At 38.9% G+C, this 18,467-nt stretch overlaps 1 protein-coding gene across 3 annotated transcripts in view; it reads left to right on the top strand.

The window, feature by feature from the left end:
* lmo1 (LIM domain only 1) overlaps positions 1-13,835 on the top strand; it is a 35,793-nt gene extending 21,958 nt beyond the window's left edge. For all 3 annotated transcript variants that reach the window (XM_077228401.1, XM_077228402.1, XM_077228403.1), the window contains 3 exons: positions 589-802; positions 11,118-11,243; positions 13,277-13,835. In XM_077228401.1, the coding sequence (XP_077084516.1) occupies positions 589-802; positions 11,118-11,243; positions 13,277-13,382 (446 nt within the window). In that variant the 3' untranslated portion in view covers positions 13,383-13,835. The remainder of the gene's footprint in view (positions 1-588; positions 803-11,117; positions 11,244-13,276) is intronic.
* The last annotated feature ends 4,632 nt before the right edge of the window (positions 13,836-18,467 follow it).

Genomic DNA, 18,467 nt, shown 5'->3' with positions numbered 1-18,467 from the left:
TGGCGATTTAGCCTGTTTGGTTACTCTTCACTGGTTGTGAGTGTAAAAGGAGATTGGGCTGTGGCGCGTGTGTGTGCGCGCATTTGGAAGGCACTTAGGACATACCGTATCTCATTGGAAGCTGAGAGCAGCCTTCTTGTGGTCAACAGTGCTCTAAAAGGTTAATGTTGATCTATACCAAACAAAGCCCAATGGAGGCTTTTAGCATGGCCAACAGTTCTCATACTGATGAAATAGGGCCATGGCTAATCTTCCAAACAACATAAATACCTCTGTCAGCTATATAAATAGAGATGGTCCTGGGGCATCCCAACATAGAGATGCATTCAACCCCCAATTAAATGGGTGTATGTCACTTGCCAAAAATAACATCTGTTCTTTTGAGCTGGGACAGTGATGGATGAATGCAGTCAAAAATGACCCACGCGCCTATCTGCGCGGAAGAGCATCCCTGGCTAATGCATATAAAACATCGGCCCGAGCTTCGGTGGTGTCGCCACCCTTATCAAAGAGCGCGGAACATGAAAAGTCACTGGTTTAGCAGGCAGTAAATCACAACACTCTCTGTTTGTCTCCCTATCGCCACAGGTGTGCCGATGCTCTCCGTCCAGCCCAAAGGAAAACAGAAGGGATGCGCCGGCTGCAACCGCAAGATTAAAGACCGCTACCTGCTCAAGGCCCTGGACAAATACTGGCACGAAGACTGCCTGAAATGTGCCTGCTGCGACTGCCGCCTGGGGGAGGTGGGCTCCACCCTCTACACAAAAGCCAATCTCATCCTCTGTCGCAGGGACTACCTGAGGTAAGAACATGCTCCAGTCAAAGTTCTGCCAAAGCAGAAAGGGCTTGTTACACCTCAGGCTGCATGACATTCAGAAAAGTACACCCTCATCTAACAGACGATGATTGCCACCATGCCCGTCTCACTCCTGGCCCTGTCCTCTGTCTGTCTCTCTCTCTCTCTCTCTCTCTCCCGTTGCGTTTATCTGCTAACTTGTGGGGTTAGAGAGAATATTTTTTGCTTGTAAATGATGTTTTCTTTGAAGCTGTTACCGAAGATTAAGTGCTTGTTCATTCTTCATCGGAGTGTACCGACCCAGACTCTGTGTGTTCCAATTAAATCCCAGTTGTGCAAGTGAGCAAATAACTTGGAGTGGCATCTTGTAGCGACTGTTTATGTTCAGCTGGGTGAGGTTTTGCATGTTTACATGAATGTGACGTGCCGCCCATTTTCTAAGTTAAGTGATAAACTGCTGTGTATCAGTGCATGTATGGACTTTCTGCTCACCCCAGGCATCTGAGTGGCAGAACCGCAGGTCTAAGGATCTGTTTTGCCTCCTAACTCTGAGCCATCTGCTTGCTAAATTAAACATGATTATTTCCTGGGTGTTAAATCCCAGTCCCTGGGGTCTCTCAACCAGATCTAGTAATTTATCCCCAAGCTGCTCTCCCCAAAGAGCCCCCACTGGTGAGGCCCTTCTTAGTAAGACATGCAGTTCAGCATTGTCAGTCATTACCTGTGTTAAAGAGAATTTTTATTTTTGGGTGAACTATGTCGTAATTTACACACCCTCATGTAGTTCCAAACCGGTATAACTTACTTTTTTCTGTAGAACACAAAAGATATTTTGTCTTTTGTCTTTCAAAGAAAGTCAACGGGGTCAAAACATTTCAAGTATGAAAAAAAATCACTAATAATATTTTTTTAAACAGAAAAAATTTACAAATAATAATGGAGAATAATGATTGAGCCACAGGCTCAACAGTGAATAAACGCTGGTACACAAAAGCACTTTACTACTTTAACTTTACCCAAACACAAAATGTACATATGAGATTAATCAGATATACACAAAATGCACAAAATGTCATGAATACACAAGTGAACATGAATGAATATACTATACTGTGTAAAATCTTTGAATTCATATTTCACTCTCGTCAACTAAAATAATATCTTTGACTACAATAAGATGGAAACTAAATGCAATAAAAGTGAAACCAAAAGCAGTGTATTTTGTCCAAAAACTATGAATAAAACAAAAAACTGTTTAAAAATTACCATTTGGCTGTTACTCATTTTTCACATTCAGTCACAACTGTTATGATATTGTAAGAGTAACCTGACAAAGTTCCCAATAGGTAAACTGGAGCATGTGAGGTAATGATAAAATGAATAGTTTAAAAAATCTAAATGGTACAAAAATGTTTGGCAATTACTTTTTTGTTTGGTGAAATAAAAGTAAGGTGGAGGAGGGAGAAACAGCACAAAAACAAGTAGGGCTGAAACGATTCCTCGAGTTACTCGATTACAAAAATTCCTCGAGGCAAAAACTCTGCCCTGTTAAATTCCTACGACGCGCACTATACGCGCGGCGCAGGGATTTGATTGTTTCACACGGACCGTTTATTCAAACGGACCTGTTCAGGAAGCATTTTGAATTTAGTTGGCGCGATGGCGGAGAATAAATATGTAAATAAACGGCAGAAATTGTCTAAAGTGTGGGATCATTAAACACCTCAGTCACTTAATACTTAACTCGCTGAAACAAGGTAACGTTGTCTAAGCCTATTGATGTTCGCTGATTTTAATCCCATACTGTATTTGTAGCGATGTCGTGATGCGGTTCGACTAGATATGATTTTTAGCTTTGACTTTTTTTAGTAGTAAACGTAACTATCACGTTCAATTGCAAGAGAGTATAGCCTAAAAAAAGAACCCCTACACACACACACACACACACACACACACACACACACACACCAGTCAGACCAATTGCAGCAATGCATCACATATGCTTAAACTTTTATGTAGCCACATAACAATAATTTCAGCATGCATTCACTGTACACACCGGGACGTGATGGAGGAACAAATATTGTATTGCAGTCTTTGCGAGACCTTGTTTGTATTTCACGTCTGCCAAATACAGACAACAACAAAAAATTAAAGTCCCCAGCCTGTTGTTTTTTTTATAAAGATTCGGAGTACTCATTTTTCAGTTAAAACCATAGACTGTAAAAAAATATGGACGTAGTATCCATGACGTCACCCGTAGGTTTCTGAAGAGTGTTTTTGAAGCCTAAAGTGGGCGGAGTCACTCGTCGCCATCTTGGAAGCGCGTCACAGTGCGTCACTCCCGGATAAGCGAAAATGGGCAAAAAGGCGGGACGTGGGTGGTGTTGAGGTGCCTGGATGCTGAAACTACGCCCGCCTAGCTCGACGTGATCGAGTTTGCTCAGGCTAAGCTAATGTGCTACTGGCCTCGCGCTAAAGTGACAGCTTACTTGAAGTAGACCTAAAGCCAATAGTTAAAGTTTATGTTTTTGCCCTTGGAAATACTATAATAGTTAAAAGACATAACTAACCATGAGACTAACGTGTATTGTGATGCATTATTATTCTCATGCAGTAACTTACAATATTTGCTCTGAGTGTGTGTGTGTGTGTGTGTGTGTGTGTGTGTGTGTGACAGTGATAAATGCGCATACATGTCAGTCAGCGCGGCAATGCACGTCAAGTTCGTAGAGAGCTTTATTCAGTCCATTTTAAATTCTGATAGATATTACCTAAGAAGTTCAAGTAATGCACTAGAAATCCGCGCTCATTTAAGGGACGAAAAGAAAGCACTGACACCTGCAGGATTTAATCTGACGGTAACGTTACTTTTTATTGAACACTAAAAGCATATTATAACATAGTCTATCTGCTCCGTAAGATCAACGGTAAGTTACAGCAGAACGAGTGTGGCCTCTATACCTTAGACGTTTTTAAATCTGAACTCCAAAAAGCAACGATATTGTCAGACATCCATGAGTGCATGTTCACAGAGGAAAACAACTGAAGAACAGCGCTGGTTGTTCTCTCGATACTCGACAACGACGGAATCCAACGGCGTGGGCGAAGGTATAAGGGCGGCGTGTAATAAACTGTATGAAATAATCCCGTAAAGAGTACAAACACGGCAGAGATGACAAGTTCAGCAGCTGGAATCAGCTGAGGTGACATGATGGCTAACAGAGAGCAGACAAACGGCTAGTAATAACAGCAGCGGCAATCCACCTGTCACTCAACTGGCCACGCCCTTGATTATGCAGGAATTTAATGCTTAATATAATTTAAACGGATGAGTTATAAAAAAATTCACCCCCCTCACAGTTGTCATGAAGGGCAAAATTAGCTGTATAGACCAAAACAACTTAAGGCACCAGGCTGTAAACATAATTTTTTCGGCTGTAAAGTTGGGCATTTTAACATGGGGGAGATACAGATTTGGCTCACTTTTGCAGTCAGCCTCAAGCGGCCAGTCGATGAATTGCAGTTTAATTCACTTCCGTGTTGGTTTCAAGAGGGAGACAGGGAGGTTGCCGCTTGGTTAAAACGCACGGAACAAAAAGTGCGTCAGCTTTTACTGCGTGTTCAACAAGTCACGTTACAGCTCTTCTTCAGCGTTAAACTACCAGAATACACAAATATGCTTAGATGCTTAGAGTGGTTATACTATAACATCTTAAAGAAAAATTCACATATGAGATAGCTTTATAACTTTTATACTATATAACTTATAGTATATAACGTATAACAGCTTTAACTGAAATAGACACAAGTTTAATATAACTATACTGTTAATAAAACACATACACAAAAAATATCCGATTACTCGATTAATCGATCGATTAAGTGCTAGATTAATCGATTACAAAAAGAATCGATAGCTGCAGCCCTAAAAACAAGCTTCCTGTTGCCGCTGTACTGGCTCTGATGTCCTTATGAAATCTAGCCCACTCGTCTGCTCTTCAGCCTGTGACAAATGTGTGCTACTTAATGCCTGGAGATGCTGGATATGAATTCTATTAAGGAACAAATTAAGAAGTATCCCTCTCCTTGCAGACAGAGTGAGGCAGCATTGGTGCGTTTGTTTTAATTGCGAGTGATTCCACGCAGGGTGTCCCACCTAAACTTCACCTCCAGTGCACTGCTGGAGCATCAGTCTGCTCGCCTTCGGTAATGAAGCTGAAATCTCAACTCAGAATTAGTCTCCCATACAGGGAGGTACTTCATTAAAGACAGGCGGGTGGATCAAACGCATTTCTTTTATTTTTGGCTGGGTTTTTTGGAGCCCTGCCATGCGCACATTAATTATGAGCTGCGCTCCTTCTGCGTTTTGTCCTTCAGGAGTACTGTAGAGCCATAATAATCCCCCACCCCATGAAAACACACACAGCCCCACCACTGGAAAAACTATCTCAAGCTATCGCATTTGACCATCCTTACGCAGGAAGCAAGTAAATGCCGGATTTATAAGCTTTCAGGATACTCTTTCATTACTGTGCACAGAAATAGGTTAATCTGTTTTGCTGGGGTCAACAATCTCTTGACCTCATGACCAGAGAGTGAGAGTGCCCCTGTGTTTGACTGCTCACCCCAAGACATGACTTTTTTTATGTCTGAAACATCACATTGTATTACGGGAGACACATCAGACATTTACTATTCTAAGAAGGATGCTTTTAATTGAAATATAAAGTAGATTACACCCCCTCCTAATGATGGCGCAGCATGCGAGTATGATTTAAGGGCAGAGATAAGTCTCAGCAATCATTCAGTGCATTTTGATGTTAAAATAGTCTGCTGAGCAAGCACGGCTTTTCCAATGAGGCAAAAAAGAGACATCAGTCATATTGTTTGATTGGAAACACAATCCCAATGTCAACCGTCTCTCACATAAAAACACAATAAAGTGACCCCTGTTTGTAAAAAAAAAATACAGTGGGGTCCAAAAGTCTGAGATCAGAAGTGAAAATGCATCGGTTTCAATCACAAATTATATTATCAGCATTACAATTTAAGAGAACATATACTGTTCGCATTAGTACAAATTTTAATTATAAAATAATAATAATAAGATATATATACTGTAGAACAAACAGATAGGTAGAACAATTATAATATAATAAACATTTGGTTTAGGTCCTGGCCAGTGTTAATTTCGTTGACGAAATATTTTCGTCATTATTTTCGTCACGAATATATGTTTGCGGACGAAAACGAAACGAGAACTAAAAAAGAAGTCACTAATGGAGACTAAAACTATGACTACATTGATTGACATTATCGTCAACGAATAAAGGACTAGACGAAAATCCAATCAGCAGATGGGAGAGATGCGAGGAATGAACAAAAGAACCAATCGGCAAAACGGAACAGGCGAGACTGCATGATAAGAGAACCAATCAGAGCCTGACTTGAGACGTGAAGCGAAGGTATACTTTGACCGAGCTCCCGGGAAGACGGCATTCGAAGAGACGATGTCTAAAAGAGCGAAAGAGAAGAGAAAAAGAAGGGGAGACTTGTGGGCACACTTCACGTTTGACGACGAAAAAAACAAAACTAAGTGTAAAGCATGCAGAGCGGTCATTCGTGGCAAGAACACAACCAATTTGAAAAGACATTTACAGACGAAATGTCGTTCAGTGGACTTTAGATTCAAATTAAAGATGTTTGCACTTATTGTTCAGCTCAGCTGCACGTTTAAGGTCCTGGACCTAACTTTATTTTTCTTTTGTTGATGGTGAATTGGCAGCTAGTTATTGTTTACATTACCATGACAGTGTTTTTTGCTGCATAAAAGCTTTTGAATTGAAATAAAGACACAGTTGTGTTGAAATAACCAAAATGTATAAAACATAAATTTAACTTTAAGTTTGTCTCCTATACCAGCGGTAAAAATTGTCTAGTAAATCTGTTATTGATTTTAGTCTTATTTTAAAATAAGACTAATTCTTTTTAGTTTTAGTCAAGTTTTGGTCATCTGATTTGTTTTAATTTTATAGTCAAAAAACTAAAACTACATTAAAATTTCTTGTCAAAATTAACACTGGTCCAGGCTTTTAAAAAAAAAAAAATTAAAAAAAAAGGGAAAATCTCATTTTTATTGTGGACTCTCACTTTTGAACCCCACAGTATTCAGAACTTGTGCAAATTCACATACAGTATTGAACCACCGTCTCTTTGAATGCAAGTAAAGCACCAGAACAGCTGAAGTCTAATCCCAGAGAGACATTAAAGGGAAGGAAGCTGATGCCGGCTTCAGAGGTGTTATGAAGAAACACCAGAAGAGAAACACCTGTCTACACAGAGCCACAGGGAATCATAGAGAACAATGAGCAAAGGCTTTCAGCTTTAATACTAAAGTTTAGTTAAACACAAACAAGATTATGAAGGGAAAAGCTCTGTTCTCCTTTCCTTTATTGTCTTAAGAATTTCCCCCCCTATTCAGTGGATTTGGCATGCTGGGGACTTTAAGATTTCGAGTTTTTTTCTAGTCGAGTGCTCAATCTTATCACCAGTATCTGTTATTGAATAGACTCCTTTGTTTTCAAGAAAAGAGTTTAAAAGTTTGGTTGTAAATGGCAATTCATAATGCAAACATTATGCAAAATGGACTTTTTAGGCCTGAAAGTTCTTGAGTACATTTTGCTTGGAATAACACATTAAATGGCCATGCTGATAAAATGGTTTCACTTTATCTTGAATTATATTTCCTAAAATTCAAGCCATTGTATTTCAAAGTTTTCTGCTGACCTTACAAATGAGTTTCTGTAACCTCCTAATCCACTTAAATTAACCACCAGTAAAGTCTCCATTTTGAGCCGGGCCATCATAGTGCGGCGAAAACCTACAATTAAACCACTGCAGATTTCTTTGCAGAACCCTGGTTATCTGTCACTGGATGTGTGTGTGTGTGTGTGTATGAGGAGTCCCTTCTCTTTTAAGAAGACTGCTGTGCTCTTAAACCATCAAGAGGTCCCTGAATTTTCACAAGTCAGTAACAACCCTCTCAAACTGCCATCCCTGTGCTTTCTGTGACCTGATTTAGAAAAGAAGGGAAAATGGGTCTTGTGATGTGATCTGTAACACCCTCTACTGTGCAACATGATGGACGTGAGCCATACGAAATTGTTTAGGTTCCCCAGGGACTCCGACCACCTTTTCAGTAGCAAGCCAGGATAACACAACATTGAACTCTCAACTCCAGTTGCTTGCTGCATTAAGGCATGACATTTGAAATGTGTTCGACCACAACCTGTGTGCTATTCCCTTTTAGAGAACACAGCCCTTCAGACAGACACCTTAATCCTTTCTGCCTCTGAACATGTATGTGTGTCTGCAAACGTTAGGATTATGTGAGACCTTGCCAAGATCGAAGAATGACTGGTAGATCTCAGCCAACTACAACTGGCATTCTTACCGTTAAGGGTTGTCCTGTCAAATGTTGTGGCAAATGATTTGGCATAGTCTCTTTAATATGCTGCCAAAGGCCCTCATGAAAAGACAATTCTTGGACTGATCTATCTTTGTCAAAACATTTTACCAAGCATGAAATACCAATACATAGAGAGGTGTAAAAATATAGATGTTCAAATTAATCACGATCTTCATTTTTAATAATGAATCATCAGCACCACAGCAAAATAAATATTTCACCTGAGTTGCATGTGATGCAATAAATACAGCACAATAATGACAAGAAAAAAATACAGCACAATAATGACAAGAAAAGTCTGTCTATTGAGATGTCCCCATAAGCTGCACACAAAAACAAACATATAACAAGACCAGTGTCGTCCAATTCACAGCCTGACAGCCATAAACAAATTACTCTAATGAGCAAGTTCTTTTACTGAATCAAAAACATACTGCAGGACAAGAGTTTGAAATTAACTTTATCACTCACTGGCCGATTTTGCTTCTAAATTATTCATTTCTTATTCAAACAAAACCCTGTCATCTAGCCATCTCCTCCCTTCCTCTTTCATCCTCATAACCAAAAATGCATTTTAGGTGGACAGATCAATACAGTACAAAGAACATCAAACATCACGCGGAAGAAAATAAACCTGTGGTCTCAGGATAAGCCAGGGTCTGCTAAATAATATTGTCTTTTCTGTTAACCTAATGCCCTCACAGCTGTATCAGTAACGCAGTGTAGTTTTTCAGCTTGGTCTTTGCGTACGTGAACTCTGGTCTGAGGGAAGTATCGCCACATGATTTTTTAAATCTTCGCTATTGCTTCAATGCAAATGAATATGCGCGCCTTAATTTGTTGCGTAGTGACGTTTGTTCAAGTAAGCCAGATATGTGCAGATTCTGCGTAATATGCTGTATTTAATATAACATGATGACTCACAAGTTGAATATTTGCGAAAAATCTGCGCAGTGGCTTACACGAACTTCCCCAGCAAAGAAACCTGCCAAATTGGCTAGTGAATTGACATCGTTACCCGCCACAGTTGATTTTTACCCACATTTGACGGGTTGGCGGTGTTAATTTCAAACACTGAGCACGACTATTATAGTGTGATTCACAAAGAAACGAGTCTTCTGAGCTGGTTCTTTAAATGAACAGTTCAAATAGACAAGTTCACAATTTGACTAGTTTTATTTGAATAAAGCCTTGAATTATTTACATTAGCAAAGTGGCATTCTGTTGCATGTCAGCAAAATGCACATTTTAACTGAAATATACCCAAATGGATCAGAATCTAAATTAAATCAAGAGTTTGTGAATCAAAATCGAACTGAGACATTTGTATCGACCCAGCCTTACCAATAATTTTTTTTTTTTGGAATACATCAGTTTTCTTATTACAGTGATACATTAGAAATACAGATAACATGGAACTAAGCAATTATTTTTTTAGCAACGTGTACAGTAAATACACTTACTGTGATTACAAATATAATTCTATGTGTAATGTGTAGCAGACCCTAATGTAAAGTGTAACTGTAAATGTAAAGTGAAAATATAAAATGTGTATATGCAATTATTAGTTTATGCGCTGACCTTGGAACAGAGCTGAAGTTGAACCATTATTTTAATAAGCTAAACTCTTTTGTGTGGCAACACCTCACTGGGGTTACATGGCCTCCTCAGAGTGTCAGAGTTACACATAAACACATTTTACTGGAGCAGTAACCCGATCTAACAATGGCTCTTTTTAACACCTCGACTATCTGATATAACAACATGCCCTCTCCCACCATAAGACTCCTCTCCGCTCGGGTCTGTTGCTCTAATTAACAGCAGGGTCTGCTAGATAGATGCAAGCTGTGACGCAGGACAAGCAGTCGAGAGAGACTAATATGGACTCGCAGCAACTTTGTTCTGTTTCCTTATCTTTTCAACCAAGTCCTTAACTTTAGAGGAGTGTTTAGCATACTGCCTCATCCTGATCCTCCCTTATTTTTCCCTTTTTCCTATCCCTGCTCTTCTCCATTTGCTCTTCCTGTGTGCATAGCATCCCTGTTCTGCAAAACGTATATCTATATCTCTGACTCTGAATCTCCAAATTAAACGTTGGAGGAAGGGCTTTGAAAATGAAAATGTAAATCCTACGGCGGATGTAGTGGAGGAAGGCGATCTGCCTCGATGCCTTGTTCTGTTTGTGACCTTGGCGGTTTGCATCCCATATAATAAGCTTAAACAAACAGCGGAGAAATGTGAGTTGTGTCACTTTCTGTGCTCCAGCGAGCATCTACTTGCCTCTCCAAGGTTACGCACCACACTGACACTCTCTCTACATCTCACTCTGTTTTTAGCTAGTCACAGAGAAATGGGGAAAATGAGAGGAGAGGTACGGAGCATAGAGGCAGTATCCTTGTGAGGGGAATCTTTTGAACTTGACTATTATAGTATTTAGCCTCTTGTGTAAAATCCAGCTGGCTTTGGTCTGAGCAAAGTCTCATTAGTTACTCTGGATTTAAAAGAGAGAGGAAAAAAAAAACTTTGAGCAGTTCAATTGCTCGCCTCAGACCTGTTTTCATTGCTTTTGCAGTGTGCTAGGCAAAATCTCTTTGAAGAAGGGGATTAGAACCATGTGATCATTTTAATTAGATCATTAGCTAAGAATTAACATCTAGGTTTGTACCCTCATTAACAAAAAATACCTAATGTGTGCCAAGCTGGATTCACGTATCGCATTAGATGTCCAATGTTTTTTTTTTCTCCCACTTCTTTAGTTGTTTTCTTGCCTTTTTTGGTTTGTTGCATGGTTTCGTAAAGGCTAAGAAAGGTATAAGTGAGTAAATCTGCTTTTTGTGTTTTCTCTCACAGGCTCTTTGGTACAACGGGGAACTGTGCAGCCTGCAGTAAACTGATCCCAGCCTTTGAAATGGTTATGAGGGCCAGAGATAATGTTTACCATTTGGACTGTTTTGCTTGTCAGCTTTGTAACCAGAGGTAAGGAGAAAAAGAGATTACAACAAGCCTGCAAGATTGTCTTTCTATCTAGAAATGCAGAAGAACTTATTAGCTGACACAAAAATCACTTAATGGCTTCTAGCATTGACTTTACACATTCCGATTGGCCCGTACCCCGTTTTACTCTGCATTTTCATCTCAAACCTATGTTTTATTTTTGTCCTGGCTTATTTGTGACCAGAAGCAGGATTACAAGCTTGAGTTGAGTGAAATTAACCAGCGCTTCAGTGGAGATACCGTTAGCAGACCAATACCAAGCCTGATCAAACTGTGAACGCCTTATTGAACACAGTCAGCCAGAAAGCTCTTACTCAATACACAGCCAAGCCGAGCACGTCACCACTATGCGTCTCGCCGAGGGAATTAAGCGGCTGGACAAATGAACTTTTTAAGGATCATCCTTCCAAACATTCCTGGGGAGCAAAGGAGTGTGACAGTGTCTTAAATGCTCTAGTGGGTGACCTACTTCTAAAAAAGACTTTTGTGTCATTCTCAAAACCCGCTGCATGCACGCTACACTCATTGAATACTACAGTAAATACAAACAAGCTCAAACTTCATTTCAGAACAGGTTCTGCAAATACAATATGTTTCAGCTATTTTGTAACTGACTACAACTCCTCTTAAGGATCTAGATGTTGAATGCATCTATAAAACAAAATAAAGCATATGGTAGGAAAGAGGAATAAAAAGTCAAGTGGCATATTTGATAAGAACCATATGAGTAGTAATGTTTGGTGAGTGAAGCATCACCGCTGAAGGATGGCACACGAGGAACCCAGTTCTATTCCCCCGCTCCATTCCTTTGGCAACGCAGAACATTGGTGTGGCACTGATTGATAAGAGAAAGCATCATTAGCTTTCATCATGGCCGCTCTATTGTCCATACAATATTCATGGTTTTCATATGCAAACTCGTTAATGTAAAAATTGCAGTGCACACATGGAATGTTTTTCTCTTTAATTGGCATGAAATTTCATTGGAAGTTTTTAGAGGCTAACAATTTATACTTTGGCAAGGAGCCCCAAAATAGGGGGGGAAAAGCTCAGCGGTGGGGTTTCCTTGGAAACTGGTGCAGCTTTTTGGGGGTTCCTTTTGCCAATGAAAAGGAATGGTGGCATGCTTTCATTGAATGCCAGTTCTGTCCTGCTTTGAAAAATGCTGTTGGTTTTGAAAACATTTAGTTAAAGCTACACCTTATTGCTACATCACAGGAGACTTTGAGGCTGCCACAGAAACAGTAGCATTCCTGATGCCAGTGATGACGAAGACGGTCCACTGCATGTTCATTTACATTGATTCACTATTACCTATATAATAAAGTAAATGGATTTCTATGTATATATTCAATGCTGAATAGCCCATACACATCTATTACATATAGCCTATTCAAATAGAAAACAGTTTATTTAAATTGTTTGATCAAATAAATGCATCCTTGGTACGCATGAGACTTCTTTCAAAACATTAAGGAATCTTACCAACCCCAAAAATTGTATCGATAGTGTATATAAAATTGCAGTTCAAATTTTAAATGTAGAACAAAATAAAGTTCACTTTGATTACCACTTAAATAAAAGCTTCATTTCCCAGTATCCATTACCCATTAACTACAATACTGTAATTCAATTATTGTATTGGAATTAAATTCCTCTTCCTGCCATTTCAAACAATTCTTTGATTCTGAATGTTGTCCAACTAAACCGTAGTGTTTCAGTGTCAAAGTCTGTTCAAATCTGACCAAAAAAATGCACACAACTGAGTCTGATGCTGAATCGTCGTTATTTCCTGAGATACCTGAATGATAATTTGTTATCCCTATTATAAATTAAATGACAAGAACAAAATAGCTGGACAAAAACAAAACAAAAAGTTCAACATAGTACAATATTTCAGACTTGGTGTGAAAAAGCTGATTTTAAAATCTGTTGCTGCCTCTGTTGTGGACTTGAGGTGAATAAGCCAAATTGATTTGTATGTTAACCTATGTATTTGTTTGTTTTTTCTGCAGGTTTTGTGTGGGCGACAAGTTTTTCCTAAAAAACAACATGATTCTGTGTCAGATGGACTATGAGGAGGGGCAGCTCAATGGGAGCTTTGAGACACAAGTTCAATAGCCAATCAAATGATGGCAGCGGCAGCTCTCGGTCCACACACACACACACACACACACACACAAACACATGCTTCTGTGCGATGGATGTTCTGCTGCACTCAGAGAGAAGAGCATCTGTCTGCTTGCCTGCAATACTTTTTACAGTAAAAGCCCTATTGGTCCCTGAGGACTCTATTGTAAATGTACTACTTTTTGGCCCTTCCTGTCCCCAACACTGAGCAGTTACACGTTTTGATGTACAGTTGTGCCTGCTTAGTTGAGCACTGTAATGCCTGTATGGTTTTTGTGATGTTTTTCTGTTTTGGTCTCTAACTATTTCTCTCTCTATCTCTTGTTCTAATGCTTCTGAGGGTATGTACAGTCGGTTTTCTGTATATATAAACTGGAACATTTATTTTATGAAACTGTAATGCAATTTTATTACCAGTGTGAATTAAAAAGATTCTTAAATGTTCATAGTTGAGTTTGTTTTCTGATCCTAAAGTTTGAAGAGGCTCGCCCATGTATCAACAAATGTAATTCTTGAACACTCTTAAAATGGCTAAAGCTTCAAAAACATTTATCAGACAACTACAAAGTAATAATAAATTATGACAATTTTATATAATAAAACATATTTTAATTGCTTATGGACTAAAACAAGTTGTTTTCAGATGAATTAAAGGTCTTATTTCGAATAAAGGAAATTAATTAAACTCCAAGTTGTTGTTGTCGTAATAAAATAACATCCGAGTACACAACACATCTGTCAAGTCTGGTCATGCTGAGTGTCTGAGTTTGAGTCTTTAACAATTTTTCTGTTTTTTAAATGCCCACTTATTAAATGAATACTTATCCTTACTATTGGTGATTCAAGTCTTGATCAAATACCTTTTTGAGTTCATGTCTGACATGGAACAACTATCAAAATATCACACGGCCTCATAATGAACTGTTGTCTGGAGAAAAATAACAGCATGGTATTTGAACGCAAAACATACAGCTAAATTTTTCATGCCACCTTGGGTTTTTCAGTCTTTTTAAAGCATTGTGAGAGTTAAACTGCTCTCTCAAAAGCGCTGCATTTCCGAATGGCTTTCATGAACAAAAGAAGTGCAATTAAAGGATTGCGACTGAGGTGACACAATCTTCTGTCCCATTACTTTTGATTTTCATCTGTTGGTGGTAATTCTTGTTTCTATGAGCTCTGAACCACAGGAGAGCTGCTTCACCGAGGATCTGCCATTTAAAGCAATTAGTTTCATTCATTGTGGGTAAGAAATGGGAAGGGTATCAGTTGGGGTCTTACAGCATATTGAAATTTCATTTACAGATGTCCAATACTTAAAGCAGACTCTTCAGTATAATTTAGCAAAATGGAGCTTTTCATGCTATTCATACGGAAAACTTCTCCCTGTTTCCCAGAGTGCTTTGAAAACTTCAGACTTAAAAGGGAACAAAGTAATTAAAAAAGTACAAACATGAACTTAAAACTAAAATGTTTTTGTTATAAAGGCTGTCCAATGTAGGGGGGAAAGTTTTTAAATAAAAAAACATTTTTAAGTACAATACCTTACAATAAGAAACTAAATACAATACTTATATTGTATTTTATAATAGACTTTTTATACTATTTGTTATTATACTCTTAATTGCCGCTTCACACAAACATATACACGCTCAAACTGCTAGTGATGTAGCTAACAGTTCTTGGTAAAAAAAAAACCCCGAATTGAACCGTTTTCCACCCATGGTGGAAAGAAGTCCTTTTTTCCGTGAACAAAGCACGTGCCAAACCGTACTTAACCAGTGCCCCTAACCGTGATGAAAAAAACGAACCGTGAGTAATTTGAACTGTTGCACCCCTACAAACGACACACATTTTTTTATAATGTGTATCGTGTGGCCAAAACTAGGCCCATAAGAAAATATTTCGAACAACGCTAGCAGAAAAAATTATACAAACACACAGACACCAAACTAAACGAAAAGAGACTAATTTCTGTAATCAGTTCAACAGTGATAAAACTGCACACAAACTGCACACACACTGAGCACATGTGAATATAACAGGCCATCAAATCAAGGAATAAAGGCGAACAAACAATTGCAAAATCACCATAAACTTTTAATGTTTCTCCCCACCTGCATCGGCGAGACTTATAACCACACATGGACAACATATGGGTTTTGACCTTTAGGCCAGACGTACATGTGCATATTTTCACCCAAAATGTGGAGAAAGTTCCTATACTGTGGATGACGGCAGGCTTTCATGGAAACACTGCTCCAGTAGGGAAAGCAGACCAGGCACATCATTTGCTAACAAATAAATCAAGTGTACAATGTGCATTAATTAGAAATTCATTAAAAATTCAGAATCACCGGCAGGTGTGCAAATAAAGGATTAGCGAGACAGCAATTACGCCACATAAGAGTACCTTTTAATTGCAGCTCCTGGATTGATTTACAGAGGGAGACAATCAGGCTCTGTGCAAGATGCCTGATTGCTCATTTTCAAGAAAAATAATGAGGGAAAAGACCACAGACACACACACACACACACACACGTATCATCCCCAGCTGCAGCATTACCTCAACACACACGACTGCACATGTACTTACTGGTGATTTAAATGTGAGGTGTGTGTAATTAAAACTACAGGTGCCTTGTCTGAGCTACAGTGCATTTCCCTGGGCAGGAAAAAAAATCAGCAATACGTTGCATTTGAATGGTGGTCCAAACCACCCAGGAGAAAAAGACGTACTATTAAAAATGAAAGCATGAAAGTACGTATGTATTAAAAATGTACTTGAGTATGTTTTTAGTACAATACAAATACACTTTAATGCATTTTTAATACATTTAACAGTACGTCTTTTTCACCTGCATGGTAATATGCAGTTACTGCTGTGTAAACATTGCACGATGGATCTGCGACAGAGGGTTACACATTGCATGACTTTACAAAAGGAAGAATCGCAGACAACTCTGTCTGTCTGGTCCGTAATGTACGTTCAACAACCAAGCACACACAAGATAAGTGATAAGGAAATAACTTGAAACCGCAGTTCTCGCGCGAGACTGGAATTGTTATTAAAAATAATACCCCGCAAGAAGCTTGTGATTCAAAATTTCTGTGCACTGATTTACAGCAAAAAGGAGAAAAAGAAAAAGAAATTATGGAGGAGGAAATATTTGGGGAGACGCGGGAGCAAGGATTATGTGTTCTGCAAAGAGAGTTGGAGGTAAATAAATAATTTTGCAATGTGCTGCTGTTGCGGCTGATCAAGCAAATGTTTGTGCTCTGTTTCTGTTTTAAATAATGGTAAAGCTTATGTGCAATAATGATATTCTGTTCTATAACTTTCCGCTGCCCTGTAGCTAGCTCTCTCATTGGCTGTAGGTCATCGCCGATGTAATTTTCAGTCAGAACACATTTCACACAGCAGGATTTTGAATCGCAGACAGGTCCAGATATTTGGCATACCAAATATTTCAGGGGCGTCGGCAACGCGTTAGCGATTCTCTCAGGTCTCGTCTTTGATAATGCACACTGCGTGATTGTCACTCTCGTGAACAAGCACAGATTTGTCTTAGATTTTGGACATTTGTCTGCGATTTCGCAAAACCTGTCGGCGAGTGAAAATCAGGACTAAAATCGTGCAGTGTGTACAGTACCGCTGCTAGCCATTTTGGTGCCCTAAGCATAATTCCTTTATGATTTGGAATTGTTCATTCCTTTATGGAATGTCTTTTCAGTTTTTCGCCCTAAATTATAAGTAAAAATTATATTTTTTACAAGCATAGAAACAATGTTTCACTGTAAAAGTGCATGTATTGTCTTGCAAAACAAAATATAGATTTTCACCATAAATTATATAATAATAGGAAACTTAACCGAGTAACAGGTTTTAACTGTAGTAGCATTCTTTTACCATTATGAAAAACAATCTCCAGAAAGAGAACAGATTCTGTTTTGAATTGGGCATTGCAGAGCATATGATATTCATACTGTTGTCTCTTCATCAACATATAATATCTATAAAATAAAGATACACCCTCCCACCCCAAACTACGCATTAGTTCCTGATATGCTCAGTTAAGTCAAGTTTTAAGCAAAGTGATCAAAAAAGAAGCAGTCGTTCTACATCAAAGACATACGTTATTAAAAGTGGTCAGACTGAGACTACATACTTCATTGTATAATATGTTAGCTTGATAACATACGCTGTATAGCAAGCTGACCTGCTTGTGCACCCCTGGGTGAAATTATTCCTGTTACACACTTCCAAATGGACAGACTGCAAGAGATCCAAAATAAATGCAGCAATACATACACTTGCCCCCGCAGCATTTTGCTTATTCTATGATCTCATTCTTAAATTAAACCAATTTGCCTAGAAATTGGTTTTAGGGTCTACACAGAGTGTTTTGTACTCTAGCCCCTGCACACACACACATACACACAGAAGAAATTTCAGTCACATTCCCTCCTCTCTCTCCCCCCTCTCCCTCGCTGCAAATCATGTTTGACTTTGAAGTGCTAATTTTGGAAGTTTAGCCAATTTTTATTTGCTGCTTTGAAATGTATCCTCTAAGCTGCTGCAGAAGCAATGCCATATACAGCCTCTCTACAATGAGGGATAAGTGACCAAAATGAGAAGCGCCTGTTTCTCACCCAGTACATTATATAACTGTGAATAATCTGCACGGTGCACTTTTACTGCGCTGTATGCCGGCTCAATTTATTTCTTCTAACATTAGCCACCCTCCCCCTTTCAGACATCCTCAGTCCGTCTCCTATTTGAGCTAGATGGGCACTATTTTGAATGCTGATGACACATTTGTGCAAAATGCATGGCAAAAAAAACCTAACACGTATCTAAAGTCAAGTCATAGATGGCGCATAGTCGCTTTGATGAGGCTGTACAGAGACAATACGTTTTCAATCCTGTTGGACAAAGATCTGCTCAACCAGACGTCTAGAATCCAAATCCAATAATGAAAAGCTCATGAATAGCAGGGCCATAACAGTGGACCCACTACACAAACAATACAATGAAATTATCATTTTTCTATTCCAGTAAATGAGCTCAACAGAAT

This window comes from Siphateles boraxobius, unplaced genomic scaffold (assembly GCF_051911475.1).
Source record: "Siphateles boraxobius isolate OS27281-9 unplaced genomic scaffold, OSU_SipBor_1 130, whole genome shotgun sequence".
Classification (NCBI taxonomy): Eukaryota; Metazoa; Chordata; class Actinopteri; order Cypriniformes; family Leuciscidae; genus Siphateles; species Siphateles boraxobius.
The sequence above is the reverse complement of the archived record's forward strand: the minus strand, read 5'-3'. Positions and strand labels throughout refer to the sequence as shown.